This window comes from Vipera berus (genome assembly GCF_964194415.1).
Source record: "Vipera berus genome assembly, chromosome: 3".
Taxonomy (NCBI): Eukaryota; Metazoa; Chordata; class Lepidosauria; order Squamata; family Viperidae; genus Vipera; species Vipera berus.
In genome coordinates, this window is record NC_138204.1 from 109,148,054 (window position 1) to 109,168,342 (window position 20,289).

A 20,289-nucleotide genomic window follows, 5' to 3' on the forward strand; every position below is an offset into this window, starting at 1 on the left:
ACATGCCCCTTGTAATTTCCAGGGCTGTGTTTAAGGGTTATAAATCAAGGTACACAACAAGGTGTTGTTTGGAATATGGTGGTGCATACCTCAGTGAAGTGGCATGTCCTCCCTCTCTAGCTGTGTCCATGCAAGAAGAAAGCAACATCTTGCATAGGAGGGAAGTCCACTATGGTCACTTCTCAAAGGAATGTATCTCTTTGCTTCCATCTAGTGCTAGGATGGAGCATTTTCCCACCATGCATTGGTGCAAAGGCATGCCAAGTGTGTAAGAAAAGAAAATGCAGGAAGAAAATTCGACATGCCATGCTCTCCAGCCCTCCTCCCATTTCCTCCCACATGCGGATTCAAGTTTCATCCAGTTGGAGTTTAAAGAGTCTTGACAGAGGCAGCTGTTTTGCCTTAAGGCTTCAGTTCTGTTGGTTGGTATTCCATGTTTTGTGAGTCGCTGGTTCTGTATTCAGCCCTCCACTCAGTATAAAAGGAGGTCAGATTAAAATCTAGTCTCTTGCCTTGGAAGCTTCATTGTAAATCCTTATTCTAAGCTTGGTAGAATATTGTGGGAAAAAATAAAGGTTTCCTTTATTCTTTTCAAGAAGGGAAACACAATATACAAAGTGTGATGTAAGAAAAGAAAAGACTTGCATGGGTTTGGGTGACTGATCCAATGAAAATAAATTCTGATTACCTACATTGGCTATTAAGCAGTATTAAACAAAGGGTGTTTTTTCAGCCATTTTTAGGTGAAAAATATGATAATCTTTGTTTACTATTTGTTCAGCTCTTGTATTACTTTTAAGATTCACTAACACAGAGGCATCATTGTTAAAGCTACAAGTTATGTATTTAATTGCTCCTAGTTTTTATAACATGTGTAATAATTTTGTGTTTTCCATTCAACTCAAAATTGTCCATTTCCTATTACTTTCTTCAACCTTAACATTTCTAGGTTTGTTTTCTGCTAAATGGCAGTCAAAGTGGCTTGTATGCAGCTATTAAAATGCATTAAAATATATTGTTTGAAAATATCCTACATGAGGAATGTCTAATTGAGTTGCTTTTTATTCCAGAAAAAATGCCCTTAAAATGCCTCCAAAATATCTCTCTTCAAAACTAAATTTGACTTATTTTTAAAATTTGATTTCCCCCTCCCCTCCATTTTAGGTTTGGTAGTTTTTGTTGTGAAAATTTTAAAATAAGAACTGCAGATAATTTTCTAGAGAAGCATGAAAGAAATCACAGTCAAGAGATCTTGTGGTAACACCTTTAAGAAAGAGAAGATCAGAGTATATATGTTAGTGAATCAGAATATATATGTTAGTTGAACAAAATTTAAAAAGTGTGAAAATGGGTATGGTTTGCACAGAAGAAAGAAAAAAGCTTTAAAAAAATCTGTCTCTAACCATATGGATTGCATCAAAACTGAAAATTACAAAAATTACAGCCTGCAAGAACTCATGAAAATAATAGATTTACAAATGAAATTGAATGATTTAAAAATTTAAAAACTGTATACAAACAATAAATCAGAAGAGTAATGTGGATTATTTTTATACTGGATTTACAAAAGGGAAATCCTGGAGTTGCCACAGTGGAATTACAAAGGGGGCCTGACAAGAATTTTGAGAGAAGAAACAAAGCAAGTATGAAAAAGCAGATGTTAGAATTTTCTGTAAGGAATTTAAAGACTTTGGGGAGAAACAAGTCAGAGTAAAGAACTGGTTTATCTGCTCTAGGTTAAAATAATGGGTTGCTATTTCAGATGTTATTTAATGATTTTTTTGATTGGGACTAGATGATGGTTGTTATTTCTGAGAAAGTTTAATTGTAATAGGACTGATTATTTGAAGAGAGGAAACAGGAGAGAAATCAGGGCGGATCTGTTCAAATGGAAAAAAAGAATTCAAATTGGGTGTAACAGATATAGTTCATAATAATTATGTTATTTCTGATAACCCTTGCTGATAAATATGGTGAAATGTGGCTGGAGAGATAGGAATATAGAGAATGGGGTAAAGTATGGAATGAAGAGGTTTTTGGTTGTATTGTAAAATATAATAATAATTTGTTAACATCAGTTACACTTGGTGGGGATGAAGGGGAAAGTTTCTTTTTCTATTTTTATATCTTTCCTTCATTTTCTTTTTTTGCACTTTTAAATATTTTTAAGCATCTGAGAGGCTTACAGAACAGATCAGTTTCACTGAGCAAAGGTTAACATCCTATGGATTAAACTTTAACTAAGCAGCAACAGCACTGTAAGTTTATGAGGTATAAGCTTTTCAAGATCAGGTCAAAAAACTGAAAAATAAATGTAAATTTATAATATTTAAATGAAGATAATTATCATGTCAATGGAATTAATTCTGTATCTATTCCATTTGTGAATTTCAGATATATTAAGCAAGAGATATAATCACATACAATTATTTGCAAAATTGTTTTCACCAGTAGTTTGCACAAATATGCTTTAGCCATTAATAATATGAAAAAAGGGAAATCTGAATGGTACAAAATCCACAGCAAGACTTCCTGGAGTGACTTTTCTGCATAATCCCTATCATTAGGCATTCTCTTTCAAGTTAATGGCTGTTTACTGAGGCAAAAGATTAAGAACAATATTTGCAAATCACTTGATCTGTAGGCTCAGTGGGTTAGGACGCTGAGCTTGTTGATCAGAAGGTCGGCAGTTTGGCGGGTCGAATCCCGAGTGCCGCGTAACAGAGTGAGCGCCTGTTACTCGTCCCAGCTTCTGCCCACCTAGCAGTTCGAAAGCACGTAAAAATGCAAGTAGAAAAATAGGGACCACTATGGTGGGAAGGTAACAGTGTTCCGTGCGCCTTTGGCGTCTAGTCATGCCGGCCACATGACCACGGAGACGTCCTCGGACAAGCGCTGGCTCTTCGGCTATGAAACGGAGATGAGCACCGGCCCCTAGAGTCGGAAACGACTAGCACGCATGTGCGGGGGAACCTTTACCTTTACCTTTAAAGAGATACAAATACCAGTATATATACAGATAATTTTAAATGTTAATTGTTAGTCTCCCAGAGCCTTTGGGAATGGGTGGCATACAAATAAAAAATGTCATAAAATTAAATAAAAAAAGAAAGAAATTGAGGAAATGTTTGATACAGCAGAAAGCCAGCTAGTTCTCAAAATCAAATAATATACTTTACCTAAGTAAAGACATTGGCAGATTTTTATCTTTCCATACTACTCTTCAACATATTATAAAAGGACAAACACTTGTTATTTATAAGATGGCATAGCTTAATCAACATGGCATAGTTAGAAACATTAAATCAGCATGGGACATAAATCTAGTAGTTAATATTTCAGTGTATTCTAATAAATTTTTCTGTTCAAATCAAAGATAACTAATTTTATATGGTGTGTGTGTGTGTTAGTGTATGATTGTGTGTATGTATGTATGTATGTATGTGCATATACACACACATACACATTTGGCGGAGTAAATGTAAATAATTTAGACAAATATATATACATTTACAACATTCATAGAACAACTGGAAATCCATACGTGGATGGGAGGTTGGCAGCAAATTCTCTTGGAAGTAAAATGAAATGATTGAAGTATTAAAAAATATGTTTCTGCTTTATTAAGTGCGCAAATGAGAATCATCAGTGGATAGCTCAGCAACTTCATAGTTGATTTGGGGAAAGCAAAACCAGGTTAAAACAAAACTTGAGGACCTAGGAGACAGGGTGGCTCCTCTGGCAACAGATTTGCAGGTATGAAGAAATGGCCAGGAGAATGATGGTTGTGACAAAATGTCGATATTGCTGACATGTCTTTATTGAATGGTTGCATTCTAGTAAATAATAATAATAATAATAATAATAATAATAATAATAATAATAATAATAATAATAATAATAATAATATAATTATGATGATAGTGGTGAAAGAAGTAGCAATGACATGTTAGGTTGGATCTTCTCAATTACAGAAGAACAATAAGAAAACAAGCAAACAAAAAACAAAAATAAGAAAAATTCCAAATGCTGGTAAACTTTTAGCATAGTTCTGATGCTAAATGCACAGTAAAAAGGAGTCACAGGAAATTGTCCAAAAGCCTTCAGTTGTCTTGATTTATCTGGGCAAGTAATCAAATTCAGGAAAGTTTTCTTTTTTGCAAGTCAATGTGAATTTAGGACAAAAAACCCAAGCACTGTAGGAGAGGCAGAAGACTATGTGAACTTGCTCATGGTTCCTTAATTATGCTATGCTATTACTGAGAAATAGGGAAAGTTCTCTATTTTTCAAAGTTAATTTGGAAGATTCTCTGTGAGTATGTTCACTGTTGCTTGTGGTGTTCACTATGGAAGATAATTAGTACATTTTAATTCTTTCTAAAGCAAAACTGAACAAATATACTTCAAAAGGGCAACATCTCATCTTTGGCTAAGAAAAGTTCAAAAGTGTTTAAGATCCAGAAATTCAGAGTGCTTTACATTGCAATTTTCTCACATATTGATGGATCCTTAGGAAATGGGGATGACTGGGTGGGGTGGGAGGTGGGGGAAGAAACTATATATTATTTTGGGGTAATAGTTTTAGGAACTGTTCAGCTGAAAGCACTTTTACTTGGAAAGAAAGTGCGAGGAAGCAATGTGGGCTGGAAGGATTTTTTGTGTGGAATCTGAATAGTTATTTTATCTAGAGGTTGTACAACATATTTTCTTGGTTAAACTTTGGCCAGGCAAGCAATGAAGTATTATGAAGGATGTCCTAAGGAACTATATCATGAAAATGGTGCAGAAATGCTTAGGTTTTCTTGGCTGGGACAAAATCTCATAGAAGCAGCTCTTCAATTAGGAGAAAGCAGTTCATTCTTTTTAAATGGACTTTTGCAGGCAAATATGACACAGATTTTAGTTAGTAAACTTTGAATTCTAAATGACCTTGTCATGATACAGTCATGAATATAAGATAGAGTTTCATAATCATTTTTGCCCCTTGTCAGTACTGATGATCAAAAGAAGACCAGCAAGAAAAAAAATACTATTAAAGAAAGCTGTAGTTTGTTAGTCATTTGCCATAGAGATTAATGATCTATATTATGCTTTTGCTTACAAAACCCATATCTTTTAGATATATATTCATATATACATATATTTGAATTTACTACATTTGATTTAAACATACAAAAATATTCCTCACTCCTAAAATTAAAAAGTTTGTTCGCTGCTCTAGCTTCTTCCTTAACATGCTAATTTTTCATTAACTGAGGGGCTTTATTAAGTTCAGCCCAAATAGCCAGATGAAACCCTGCCCACCATATCAAGTGTCATTGTCTGACATACGTTTTTCATTGGACTAAGTTAAGATGTTTGAGATTGGCCAGCTGGACCATATCATCAGGAGATGCAAGCTGAATCTAGTTGCACTATTTCTGAAGTAGAGACAGAATGTTATTTGGGATGAATGGATCTTCCATATCCAACAATGTAATATCTTTAAAATTAAGTCTCTAGGCACAGCTGGTGAGCTTTATTCATTTCCTATTATGTCTGATTTGAATTTTTAAAATTAAAATTAAATTCTTTGTTCCCTTCTTTTGCTCCCAAGTTAGTGAAAAACCAAATACAATGCCCATTTCAAATGAAAAATGTAGGTCCCGAAAGGGGAAGCAGAAAACAATGGTTCCAAAACTTCTCTATGCTACTCCATGACACTCTAAAAACCTCCAGAGTTATTCATTCAAGATGAGAATGAATGTGGGTCCTGAAATGCATTTCTTCATCTTTTCCAGTTATAACAGCTGCTGATTCTGAGAAGGTTTGAATCTCTTTAAACTCGAGGGAAAGCAAGTCAGGATTCTCTTGTGAAGTACAATAGCGTGAAGTACAAAAGAGAGGAGGAGAGCGGGATTTAATGGGATGTCCCTATTGTCAGGTTGTGGCTGGGGATTGTGAGGCAAACCTTGCAAGCCACCCTGCAGGGGCACTTCTCTCCCAGGCCCAGAGGAGGCGAGATCACCCGTACTAATTTGTACATATCCTTATACAGGATCCTGCCACTGGAAAGGAAGCACAGGTGAGTTAATAGGCCCAGTCAGGAAATGGGAAAGAAGAACTGTGTGCAACTGGTTAACACCAAAGATGTGCATTGCTCTTTTTCTACCTTGCTATACCTTTGAGGGTGAGGAGGGGGCTGAGGGAAAGCTCTGCCCAATCACCTCCTTTGAAGATATAGCTATTTTTCTCTCTACTCTACAATGTTCCCATGGAGGAATTCTTCATCACCAAGAAGGTGCATATGGCCTGATTTGTAACGGAATGATAAAGCTCAGTCATTCTACCAAGATTTATCCAATTTTTAAAAAAGCAGAACAAATGGTTTTGCACAATCAAATGGATTCACATCAAATGGATAAATGGTGTCTTATTTTATACAAAGTTTCAAGCCAGGGTTTTTTCCCCCCATCCAATCCTGTCTTCCCACTTTGCCCCTTTTTCCCCAGTGGTGATCAATCTATACTGTGAGTTCAATTTCACATAGGCTAAAAAGGCGCTCCATAGCTATATCAATAGCATGTCAGGAGATGTACTACAGTACTTCCTTTTGATATCCCCAGGGGTGTTTTTTGTCTCTGAAAACTAAGACTTAGTTGTATCAGCCAGAGATAATTTCTTTTTGATTCCTTTACATTATGGTCACCACAGTCTAGCAATGGAAGGGCAGGAGGTGAAACTCTTACAGTTATAATGATCACTTTAATTTAGAATGATAATTATACTGTAGGTAGTATTCTAAATAGAATTGTAGGTATTATTTTTAATGCAGTAATAAAAGTACAAAAGAAGAATCCTATATCATAATATAATCCTAATCACAATATTATCCTAATTATAATCCTAAATTTAAAAATCATCAAGGTCTGATGGTTTTTGAAAAAGTACAGTCTTAATATAAGACAAATTTAGTGAACTAGTTATAAAAATAACTATAGGAAGGGGAAAATGGGAAAATAATATAACTGGAAAAATCTACTGTCTTCTTATTTAAATCCCAAATAATTCTTCCTCAAACTGGCTTTCTTCATTTCTATGAGACTGCACCCAGAACTGTCAGCCACTATAGTTTTTAACTACAAAAGGTGACACTGACATTTCTTGTCCTTTCAAGAAAATAACATGAATTTCCTTGCTACAGATGAGTTATTAAGCCAGGGCTACCAAATTAATGTCTGCTTTTAACAGTGGAAACAAGTTCAGAAGAGTAACTATATTAATTATGTGCTCCTCCTAAAGGCCAACATATTTATCGTGTAAATCTTTTAAAAGGAAGAGGTTTCATTAATTTAGAAGAGTGAATTCACAGAAAACAATACATTTAGTTTTCAGATCGTAGGGTAAAGCTAATAATATCCATCTGATGAAATTCTAGGATTCCAATATCTCCAGAAAAGTCTTACATCTTTCTTAAAGTCATGAACAGTGACACAAATGTAAATAGACAATTAGGCAGACAGGTAGTTCTAATTCAAGCTGGAGAAAGATAATAAGAAATATACTTTTAAGTTTTCAAATTTGAGATACATAAAAGATAACCTAAGGTATTGCCAGTGGCAGTTCCACTTCAGGTTAAGAACTATCACTTAGGAATTCTGGAATTAGGCAAATGTATCGAAATGCACCAGGGAAGATATAATGGAAAACAATGTCCCCAAAGCACTCCTGAAATGTGTGAATAGTATGGGTGAAGGTTTTTAATAACATGGTGGTCAATTCACTCCTGACATAAATTATCCATGAAGATTTTTTTTCTTAATTTTTTTTAGATTGCAGACACCAAAATATAGTACAAAATTTAAAAAAATAGGTGGGGGATTGGACATACATGAGTAAATCCTCTTTTATACATATATGAGACCTCAATTTCCACAATGGCTCACAAGTATGTCCATATGGTCAATATAGGAAAAATCATTTGCTGCAGGAAAACTGCAATCTACAGAATTGTCATGTACAGTGCACAGCTGCTCATATTTAAAAGAGCTTTGCAAAGCTGTTTTGACAGAATAATAAAAACCCATAAAGGATATATACTTCCTTTTAATTAAAAAGCTGAAACTGGCTGAATTGTTAATATAAGTAAGATTATTAGGTTGTTTAGGCGCAGATGGCCTTTGTATAAGAACATCTAGAAACCACAGGATAGAGAAGGGCATTTCCATTCTATTTGTACTTGATTTGGATATCACATCTAAATAGATTTTGTAAAGAACATTAAAAAAACAGATATGCCTACATACCAGGCAGCTCTATCATATTCTGCCCAAATCCGGACAAATTCATCAAGGTGATGGGGTCCCAAGATGGAAGAATCTCGAGTCAGGTATTCAAAATTGTCCATAATGACAGCCACAAAGAGATTGAGCATCTAAGTGTGAAGGAAACAAGAAGAATGCATAATAAGGGGAAAGGGATAGGAACAGATCTTTAAGCAGAAGACCAGCAAATGAGGAAGCACAAAAGAAAGCTCCAATGTAATTCTGCACACGATAATGAAATTCTTTATCCGTGTTTACAGTTAAATATAGTAAATATAGTACTAAAGAATATCATATCATCCTTTAAATCAATCTGGTGAAAACAATACAAAACAATAAATCTGTAGAATAATGGAAAGAGGAACTCACCAAGAAGGAGCAAAAGAAGATGAAGGAGACAAAGTAGACATATGCTAGTTCTGTGCCACACTTCTCATTCTCATTTTGCCCAGATGTTGCTGTAGTGTCTGGCTCACAACCTTTCCCTTCTAGGCATGAAAGCATAATCTCCTGCCATGCCTCCCCTGTAGCACTTCTGTAAGAAAACAAATCCAGCTTGTGGCTTACTACTATATTCAACAAATCCTTCTTACTTCCAGAAAGCCTCTGTTTAAGCAATAATCTTTTAAAAATAGACTTCAGGGTGATTTTCTATAAGTTGAAGTAAAGTCTTGCTGTTCTGCAAAATCTACTGCAAACATCATACAAAAGGATAATTTCCCCTCAAGTTGAGTTTGTCTCCTGGTGAGCATCTGGATCCATGTAGATTTCTTGTCAATAAGAGTGGTCTGCCAGGCCAAACAGGCTGGTAGTGGCAGCAGGCTCAGAAAGCAGTAGTTATCCCACTATCGTACATAATACACTAATTTAAGATAATTTCAAAAGATACATTTCAGATAACTTAAGAATTTAATTTTAATTTAAGAAACTAATATACACTTCAAATAATTCAGAAATCATCCATGACGTCTAGAGGCTGTCTGGAGTTAATTCCCATCATGGTTTCCAAAGGTGATATCACTTCTTGCTAATCATACTGAACTGACAACCTGGCATGAAGTGGAGGAGGACTTTTATATAATTTATGATTCAGTCCCGTCAGATCTAATTATGACTTCTGCATGCTAGAAGCTAGGATTCCAACAGGAAAGCTGAAATTCCATTTTGCCAATGAAAGGGTTTATCAGGTTTAAAGATTATGATGACATTGTAGATGCACTGAAGGAAGAAAGAGGTGCTGTTGTATAATTTGCCTGGTAATTAAAGTAGAACAAAGATAATAATTTTGTTCATGAATCTCTTTGGAATTAAGCTGCCTATTAGAGAGTTTTATTTGATTTCAGAACATGGAGGTTCTTTACAAAGATTAAGAAAAAGGAGACACAGAAAATAAAAGTTGTGGCCCACTGAGCTGAAAACAATTCAGTCTTAAGCTAAAGCCTACTAAATAGTCTGTAAAAAGGGAAACTTTGAGTCCTTGGTTTGTAACAAGCGTTGTAAAACTAGGTAGCTGAGTATTGGCTCATTACCAGAAGCTTTTGAAATCTTAGGAGAGACGGTTCTTTGCTTTATATCAAAGTGTGAATGGATCCTTGTGTGAATATAAATTTAAATTTACCTAAACAGTAACATGAGAGAACCAAGGAAGCTGCGGAAATTGTTGTGGCGGTTAATGTGGCTTTCCTCATCTAGCTTGATGTTCCCAAACACCTGAAAACATAGAAATAAAATTGTTATTGCTGACTTCAAAAAGCAAAAATGCAGCAATCACAGCAAGGTGAGGATGGTAGAAAATGTACAATGCCCTGACCATTCTTTTATATTTCCAAAGTTTGTTGATGATACCAGAACAAGGGGAAAAGTACTGCTGGGATAAAACATTTTTTTAAAATCTTGAAGTGAGTTAAGAATACTAACTGGTTATAATATGTCACTTTCTCCTTCGATAACCACATTGTATAGCATTTATATTGAACCCCAACAAATTTAAGGGATTCAGTATTTAGTCATCATACAGACATTGTTTAGTAATCAGCAGTAGACTACCTGTTACATTGCATTTATTAATTTGACTTACATCTCACCTTTTAATCAGCAGCTCAAACCAACATATAGAACACTCATTTCTATACTTCCAGACAGGAACCCCACACCCAGATGAACTAATTCTATTCTATTCTAAGGTAAGACTAGCACTTATAATGTTACCTTAGTTGGGTAATGAAATGCCTGCAAGAAAACAAGCAAGCTTAGAGAGCACCAAGGACCCCTCATTTCAACCCTGAGCTACATATATTCTCCTTTATTAGTACTGTAAGGTTATATTAACAGAATCTTGCAAGACTGAAATGTACATTTCTCCCCATTGCCTTTATAACACAAAAAACTAGGGATGGTCCCTTCTGAGGTGTTTGCCATGCCCACTTTTGTTCTGTGGGCTCAGCTGTCACTTATCTGACCGTTCTCATGGCTGTGCCTCTTTCCCATCTCCCAAATTATTCCCACACACCATTGCAATATTTCATCACAGTAACAATTGTGTTGGATAAATTGGACTTAAAGATAGCATGATTGATTTAAATTTGCCAATAAACTGCCACATCTCAGGTTGAAATTAAAATGTAATATCCTTGTTCTTAAGCCAATATTTTAACCCCTATGTCATATACCAATTTTCCTGTAGTTGCACATAAGATATAAGAGCAAATAGCAGATGGTGTATTTGTTCTATATACCAAAAATAAAGAATAAAAATAAAAATCTTCTAGTGTTGTATATACATATTATCCATTGAACATAAGAGGGGATTGCTTCTTAGGGAAACTGAATTAGTTCATAATCTTTTCACTCGACAATTTAGAACTGTGCACAGAAAAAAAGGTTAATAATTCATGCAATTCTTCACAGTGTGGATTCTTTAGAAAGAACTTGTGTTATGCATCAAGTATATAACAATCCATATTCCTAAATATAAGATATTGCATTATTTTTTTCTTCAGATGCCAATTGTTGTTAGATTACAAATAACCTATTTCAGCCTTTTCCAACTTGAGTTCTTGAGATATTCTTGACTACAGATTAGCTAATGGACTTCCTGCCTGAAAATGGGGGCTTAAGCTTAATATAAGAGGAAGACTCAAGATTTTGTTATTTCTTTGTTGGATGAATCAACTATCCTACACCTTTTTAGTTTTTTGCTTACCTGCATCCCAATGATTGCATAAATGAAGAAGAGCATTGCAATGAGAAGGCAGACATATGGGAGAGCCTGGAAGACGCAAATCATACAAAGTATTGAGTTATTACAGGCATAGTATTTATATGCTTAAAACAGTAACATCAGTGTGTAATTAAAATAGTAATAAATAAGCGGTGGCAGAGAAGATAAGAATCTCTGTTTACACTAACTAAATAGCAATAGCACTTAGACTTATATACTGCTTCACAGTGCTTTGCAGCCCTCTATAAGCTGTTTACAGAATCAGGATATTGTCCCCAACAATCTGGGTCCTTATTTTACCGACCTCAGAAGGATGGAAGGGCTTGAGCCAAATGATTTGTGAACCAAAGTGAGGCCATGATGCTAAGTTTAAGAAACATGATAACAAAAAGATTGGCACCAATACAGAGCAGAATAACAGGTGACTTAATTACAGCTTCTTTAACAAACATGCAAATGACCCATGGGAGCAAAATACAGAGGAAATTAAGGCACTAAGTATATTTTTCTGCTATATGTGAGGAAGTGCACAGAATAAAACAGAAGACTTAAGAGCTAATAAACAACAGTATACTTTACCTTGAATCTTCTATACCACTTCCAGACTGACAGTTTTCATGATTACTGTAATCTGACAGTATGGAGTCCTTTCATTTTAAAAAAGGAGATATAGTAACTTTAGTTCTAACCTCAAATAGGCCTTGATTGATTGATTATGTGGCATCAAGTCATTGTCAACTCTTAAGCAAACATAAGCAAACCCTGCTCCATGAATATGGCCAAGTAATTTTTGCAAGCCTCAGACTCCAATGAGGCCCTCAGCCACTTCTGCATAATAAATTTGATTTGACTCTGCGAAACATCCAAATATAAGAAGGAACAAAATAAATTGTAGATATGAAGAAGGAAGCAACCATACATACATATGGGAGACAGAGGAGTATAACAACAAGATTGAGAAAGGAAGAGACAAGTTAGATAACCAACAAAGAAGCAAAACAATCTGCACAAATATAAAGAAAGACCAAGTAACTCAGTAGCACTTTCTTGTTCTACCACTAATGATGGTTCAGATTGTTTACTTGATCAGCACATGTTTGTTTCACCACTAATGGTGATTCAGAACATTGTTTACTTTTCCCTGAAGACTGGAAGACTGTCATCAATCTTTCCTCATTTTTGGTTATAGTGAGCCATGATCTTTTGGTTCTAATATCCTTTCTTTGGTTACAATATTGTAGACAGAACTTTTAACTAGCCTAGTAAGGAATACATTGTATGTAATCTTCTTGGTCAATATATTATAATAATTTATGGGCTTTTTTTAAATTTTGGGGTCTAAATTCCTTGTTCTAAGTGCATGGTCTTTTAAACCATGCCAGCTTTTACAATTGTTTGGTTGACTTTAACCCAATCTAGATATTACCCCCATACAACTATCAGTCAGTATGGAAAAAGATATCCTCAACAGGTAGAAGCACTTAGCCAATCTTGTAATTTCCCCAAAACTAAAAAAGATTAATTAGATGGGAAACCACTGAGAAACCCCACAGCTGTAAGCTAGACTGGAAAAATAAAAAAGGATGTTCAAAGAAATTGTTGGGTAATTATTTTCAAATGACTGCCAAGGGTCCTCCTTGTATGTCTCAGGCAGACTTGCTTTACTTATGGATGAATACTGCATATTTGGAGAGCAACAGGTTATGAAAGTATTATATACTAACTAATGAAAACTAATATTAAATGAATACTTTATATTTTTTTCCAAAAATGTAATCTAAATTTATATAGTATATTTTGTTGCATAGGAAGAAGAAAAAAGTATGGCAAGGATTTATTGTTTGCTGTGAGGGAAGAGGCTGAGGAAACCATGGAACAATGAATACTATTTTTAATAATGAAGTGGTAAAGACTCCAGGCTGTTACAGCCACATGGAAGCAAATGAATTGACAGAGGGGGATTTGATCCTAAGTGAAAGCTGCATCCCACTGGGTTTACAATATAAAACAGGCAATTAATAGGGCTTTAAATTCAATTTGGAAGAGGCGTTTGGAATGTGTGGGAGTGTGAACTGAGCAGCACCTGTCTGTGACTCATCAAAGTAGCCATGCCTGTTTCTAGAATCACACAGCTGTTGCACATTCTGAAGCACCTCTTCTGAATCAGAAGCATTGCACATCCATAACAATTGGAGATATCTGAGAAGTGGGGACAATTAGTTGTAAGTCTTTTAAAAGAGAGTACCTTTCTCCCTGAATAGACTACATACATCCTCCTGAAAATGTTTGGGCCTTGTGGTATGTCTTGCTTGTGGTATAAAGGATGCTGGACTAGTAAGGTTTTCAGTCTACTGTACTACTATGTCTTTGTCAGTTAGTTAGAGTATCCAATCTTTCTTAAAGTAGATCTCCCAAAACTTTGTCATCTGTAAAACTTGAAGAGATGGTCATTTATATGGATAAAGAGGATGAAAGCTTGCTAGCTCTTTCTGTATCAGTTTGTGTGGATTACTCTTTCTCCAGTAGCTGGGTTTTTGTGGATGATTGATGGTTTGACCTAAGGCATCCATAATCAGTTAATATATCTGCTTGGATGTGGCCTGCAATTGTGTATGTAATGGTTGATGTTATTCATTGTCCTAAGCAATCCACTGACCTTGGAAGGAAGACAGGAGTTCAGCTTTTACCTTGAATGACTGCACAAAGGTCCAGAGCAGAATTCGAATGGTATACCCTTGGCGAAGCAATTTGATGAGACGGGCAGCCCGGAACAACTTCAGAAAGCTCATGTTGAAGCTGCTGGTAACTGTCGGCTTAACACAATGCCAGAGAGAAGGAGGAAACAGTAAAATGAAAAAGTAAAAAAGAAACATCATATGCAGTTTTCAGTCCTGATCTTCCTCTAAAGGAGGGTAATGGAGAAAGATATTCACCTTACTATCCGTCAGGATAATTTCTGTAATACTGCCAATCACGGTGATGAAATCAAATATGTTCCAGGTATCACGGAAATAATTCTTCAGAAAGAAGAGAAGAAAGAGGAATGTGCAGATTAACCTACTATATAATGTAAGCATTGATGTAATAATATCCCTTGAAAATCTGCCACCATTCAGGCTATATTCAGATACACAAAGAATTTAATTTAATTTAATTTAATAATATTTCTATACCGCCCTTCTCCCTGAGGACTCAGGGTGGTTCACAGGGCAAGAATAAAATACAAAGTTACAAATATTAAAAGAAAATTAAATAATTGCCAGATTTTAAAACAATTGATATATTACAATTATAAAACCCCCAAAGATAATATTAAAAATACAAGAATAAAAAACCCCACCAATCCCCCATCAGGCTAGGCCGGCTTGTACAAACAAAAACGTCTTGAGATCGCGACGAAAGGAGCGAAGATCGGGCGCCATCCGGAGCTCTACCGGTAACTGATTCCATAGTTCCGGAGCGCCCACAGAGAAGGATCTCCCCCTGGGGGCCACCAATCGACATTCTCTGATCGGTGGCACCCTGAGGAGACCCTCTCTGTGGGAACGCACAGGGCGCAGGGAGATTGATGCCGGCAGCAGGTGTTCCCTGAGGTACTCCGGCCCCCTGCCATGTAGGGCTTTGAACACCATTACTAGTACCTTGAATCTCACCCGGAAGGCAACTGGTAACCAATGCAGCTCACGGAGCAAAGGTGTAACGTGGGAGTATCGGGAAACTCCCAACACAACTCTCGCGGCTGCATTCTGTACCATTGGAGCTTCCGGGTGGTCCTCAAGGGCAGCCCCATGTAGAGAGCGTTGCAGTAGTCCAGACGAGAGGTCACGAGCGCATGAGTGACCGTGCATAAATCATCCCGGCTTAGATAGGGCCGCAACTGGCGCACCAGGCGAACCTGGGCGAAAGCCCCCCTAGTCACAGCTCCTATATGGTCTTCCAAGGTGAGCCGTGAATCTAGGAGGACTCCCAAGTTGCGAGCCCTATCTACGGGGGGTAATAGTTCACCCCCCATAGCAAGAGGTGGAATGTCCGAATAAACCCGGGATGAAGGTATGCAAAGCCACTCAGTCTTGTCGGGGTTGAGTTGAAGTCTGTTCCTCCCCATCCAGACCCGAACCGCCTCCAGGCAACGGGACATCACGTTGAGGGCATCACTGGGGTGGTTTGGGGTCGAAAGGAAAAGCTGGGTATCATCAGCATACTGATGATACCCAACTCCAAAACCACGAATGATCTCACCCAGCGGTTTCATGTAGATGTTGAACAGGAGAGGCGAGAGGACCGACCCCTGAGGAACTCCACAAATGAGAGACCTTGGGGTCGACCTCTGCCCCCCTGCCAACACCGACTGCGAGCGTCCCAGGAGATAGGAGGAGAACCACCGAAGAACTGTGCCTCCCACTCCCAATCCCCTGAGACGCCGCAGCAGGATACCATGGTCGATGGTATCGAAAGCCGCTGAGAGGTCTAATAGGACTAGAACAGAGGAATGTCCCCTGTCCCGAGCCCTCCAGAGATCATTCACCAGCGCGACCAATGCCGTCTCCGTGCTGTGCCCGGGCCTGAAACCCGATTGGTACGGGTCTAGATAATCCGCTTCATCCAGGACCAGAGGGAGCTGATGTGCCACCACACTCTCAACAACCTTCGCAAGAAAGCGAAGGTTGGAGACAGGACGGAAGTTGTTCAATACAGCTGGGTCCAAGGCAGGCTTCTTGAGGAGGGGCCTCACCACCGCCTCTTTCAAGACGGCGGGGAAGCTACCCTCGTTCAAAGAAGCCGATATAACTGCCTGGAACCAGCTGCGTGTCCTCTCCCGGGCTGCATAGACCAGCCAGGAAGGGCACGGGTCCAATAAACATGTGGTGGTACTCAGCCTCCCCATGATCCTGTCCACTTCCTCCGGAGTCACAGAATCAAACTCCTCCCAGGTGATATCGACAAGAACGCCCGTGTCCTGATCGTCAGACTCTGCCCAGTCAGAGTCCAGACCGGTCCGAATCCGAGCGATTTTATCCGACAGATGTTGGTTAAACTCCTCGGCACGACCCTGCAAGGGATCCTCCCTCACCTCCTGATTTAGGAGGGAGCGAGTCACCCTAAACAGGGCGGCCGGGCGATTATCTGCGGACGCGATAAGGGTGGCGAAGTGGTTAGACCTCGCCTCCCTTATCGCAGCGAGATAAGACCTAATGTAGGCTCTTAGTCGCAATCGGTCGGATTCGGATCGGCTGGATCTCCAACTGCTCTCTAGGCCCCGTCTCCGACGTTTCATCTCCCGGAGCTCTGCAGAGAACCATGGAGCTCGACGGGATCTGCACCGGGTCAGGGGCCGCAGGGGTACAACTCGGTCAAGAGCCTCAGTGGCCGTCCTTTCCCAGGCTTCCACTAAGGCATCTGCCGAGCTGTGAGCAAGGGAGGCAGGTGGGGACCCCAGCGCCGCCTGGAACCTCTGGGGATCCATTAAGCGTCTGGGGTGGTACCATTTAATTGGTTCCACACACCCACGGCGGGGGGTGGCAAGACGGAAGACCAGCCGCAGGAGATGATGATCGGTCCATGACAGGGGCATAGTAATTGGAGAGCCCCCACCAAGATCATCTAACCACCGTCCAGATAAGAAAACTAAGTCAAGGGTGTGGCCTCCCTCATGAGTCAGTCCCAAAATTACTTGCGTCAGGTCCATGGCCGTCATGGAAGCCATGAACTCCCGAGCCAACTCAGATGATTCTCCCAGCGATGGTAGATTGAAGTCCCCCAAAACTATAAGTTTCGGAAACTCAATCACCAGCCCAGAGAGGACATCGAGCAGCTCAGGCAGGGCTGCTGCTGCGTGACTAGGCGAAAGATACACCAGCAGCAAGCCCAACTGTGCACCAGGGCCGCATCTCAGAAAGAGAGACTCACACCCGACTATCTGGGGAACGGTGGCCTCCCGCGGACACAAGGTCTCCCTCATAACAGCCACACCCCCACCCCTACCCTGAGCCCGAGGCCGGTGTAGCACCCGGAAACCTGGTGGGCAAAGGTCAACCAGAGGAATCCCGCCCTCTGGGCCCAACCAAGTCTCCGTAATGCAAGCCAGGTCCGCCTGCTCACCCTCGACCAAGTCGCGGACGAGAGGAGCCTTATTAGCGACAGACCTGGCATTCAGGTACACCAGCCGGAGCTCGGGAGGCTGCACATCCTCACTCCCGGGACCTTGGGGCGGAGCCAGAGGGTCGGAGTGCCCCACCGCTTGTAAGCAGCGGAGAGGCCTTCCCTGAGATCGATACGGCCCTCTGCTCCTACATCTGCTGCCATTCCCTGATGTCGTGGGAATAGGTAATCCAACGACCAGCCCTGAAGCCCCAGAGGCAACCGACCCCCGCTCCTCCCCCCTGCGATCTACATCGGCACTGGCCTGAACAGAGGTTGTTGGACCGCCCCCCTTGTCCAAACAACCAAAAGAACCCTCCCCCCTCCCTAACCCCCTAAAAAATTTAGACAAAAAAATAATCAGGGGCCTCTTGTTAGGTTTACGTCGAAGGCCCCTACCCGTGCCCAGCCATCTCTCAGGGTCCCAATAAATGGGCCCTTCCTCGAGATTATAGGCTAGAAAGGCGGGTCGCACCCAGGAAGGGGGAGCACCCCTGAGGGCGAACAAGTCCGTGGAAGAGTATTTAAGGGAAGGCATAAGAAGCAGTCCGGATAGAAGGCAGTCCATAGATGATAGTCCGTGAGGAGGATCTATGCAGAGGGTAGATAGGTGTCCCAGACCTCTGCCCAGCCGCTGCCACTCAGCTGGGTAAACCCCCCGGGCAGGGTAGCCTATCTTTGCTTATCTAGTCTGAGGCCTAAGGACTTCCTAGCTCCTTCTTTTGATGTCCTAGAGCAAATGCTAACAGTAATGATCAAAAATTGGAGGTATAGCCTCCTGCCATTTTCAAGCTGGTAAGTCAGGTAAATGTTAGCATATGCTCCCAAATAGTCTTAAATGTATTTTAAAAAGACCCCATTTCTGTTTGCCTGCAAACCAAGTAAAACTCTGTCTCACACTTTTGTATCACTGATTAGCCTACTGAAATGGGTACAGTTTCCTGTGCTTTCTTATGAAGTCCACATCAATCTACTGTAATCCATTTGTTTTAACTCCACTGCATTATATTGTACTATACCTTACAACATCGTGCATTGATGGCTTTTGTGAGCTAGTTCAGAGTTAAAAGTTCCCTGCTATGTCTTGAAAGTGGGTGCCTGACTGATTTTCTTTATCACCTTCTGCTCTAGTACAATAAAAAAGGAAATCACACTCACCTGAATCCTAAGGATTGGGCTAGGGGTAAGATTTTTGGTCAAGCCAGCAAATCTAATTTTTGATAAATCTAGGATATTTATCTGGTGTCAGAGTTTCCAATTCAAATAAATATTTCAATGAATAAAAATTGTATATAGCAGGGATCCCCAACTCCTGGTCCATGGATCAGTTCCAGGCTGCGGCATGCCAGAAATTGGGATGCAGGTAGCACTTGAAACCACCACCCCTCTCTGATTTGTGGAAAAGCCTCTCTCCAAGGAACCAGTCCCCAGTGCCCAAAAGATTGGGGACCACTGGTATATAGGTCTGCTAGAAAGGATAATTCAAGTTTTAATTGAATCACCCTTTCTATATTTCCTTTCATCCATTAGGCATCAGCTTCATTTTCTTTTAAGGCTATGCTTTTCAGAAGAATTTCAGGAGCCAAAGGATTACTGGTATTCCAATAACTTCAAGAAATGTATCACTCTAGAACAGGGGTGTCAAACTCAATTTCATTGAGGGCCGCATCAGCATTGCAGTTGCCCTCAAGGGGCCGGGTGGGTATGGCCAGGGTGGGCGTGGCCTACTGGGTGGGCGTGGCCAGCTCTACATCATTTGCATCAAGGGTGCCTATAGGGGCCTGGGCAGGAGTGGGACAGATCTGAGGGTCTCTGGCAGAAGGAGGGTCTCTGGGCCAGGGCCAAGGCAGTGGGGGCCATTCCCTCATTGTTTCCAGGATGGCTTCGCGGGCCACATGAAACCACTTTGCGGGCCGGATCTGGCCCCCGGGCCTTGTGTTTGACATGTCTGCTCTAGAATTTATAATCAGACAGGAGGAATTCTGGAAGACATACTTTGAGAGGTTTGGTACCATAGAGGCTCCATGTCCATCAAGAAAATGGCCAGCTCTGGACATCAATAACTTTAACCTGGCATGTGCAGATAGCAATTCCTACAGACAAGGAGTGATCCCTAAGCATTCTTAGTGCACCCAAACTAGAGTGCCTGTAAACAGAGTTTTAATATCTAATGCTGAATGCATTTTACTCACCAAGAAACCAAAAGCTATGATTTTCAGAACACATTCCAATGAGAAAACCATGGTAAAAGCAATATTCAGATACTTCAGAACCAATTCATAGGTATATGGAGCAGAATAGTACTACCAAAAAGAGAAAAAAAGAGGAGTCAGTTAGGCTAATATAAGAATCCTGGAGGCTTGCCTATATCTTTAAGATTTGCACATCCTAAATAGTGAGATGAATGCTAAATACAGTTACCACTAAAAACAAATAGCTCCAGGTATCTTAGAGAGAGAGAAAGAGAGGGAACAATTCAGCGGGGAGGACAGGAATGGTTTATATTTGCCTCTTTTAGTAAGAAGGTATTATAATAAAATAGTAAAATTATAAAATGATGGGCACTCAAAACTCTTAAGCATTACTGATAAAATGAGAACTTGCTACTCATATCTGCTCTACTGCCCA

The 20,289-nt window shown here is 39.6% G+C and overlaps 1 protein-coding gene across 1 annotated transcript in view; it reads right to left on the reverse strand.

Annotated features, from left to right (window-relative positions):
- CACNA1E (calcium voltage-gated channel subunit alpha1 E) overlaps nt 1–20,289 on the reverse strand; it is a gene marked incomplete at both ends in the record, with an annotated part of 378,714 nt that overhangs the window by 38,321 nt on the left and 320,104 nt on the right. The window contains 7 exons of the mRNA XM_081322491.1: nt 8,286–8,413; nt 8,673–8,838; nt 9,922–10,013; nt 11,506–11,571; nt 14,211–14,336; nt 14,457–14,540; nt 19,854–19,964. Coding sequence (XP_081178617.1) covers nt 8,286–8,413; nt 8,673–8,838; nt 9,922–10,013; nt 11,506–11,571; nt 14,211–14,336; nt 14,457–14,540; nt 19,854–19,964 — 773 coding nt within the window. The remainder of the gene's footprint in view (nt 1–8,285; nt 8,414–8,672; nt 8,839–9,921; nt 10,014–11,505; nt 11,572–14,210; nt 14,337–14,456; nt 14,541–19,853; nt 19,965–20,289) is intronic.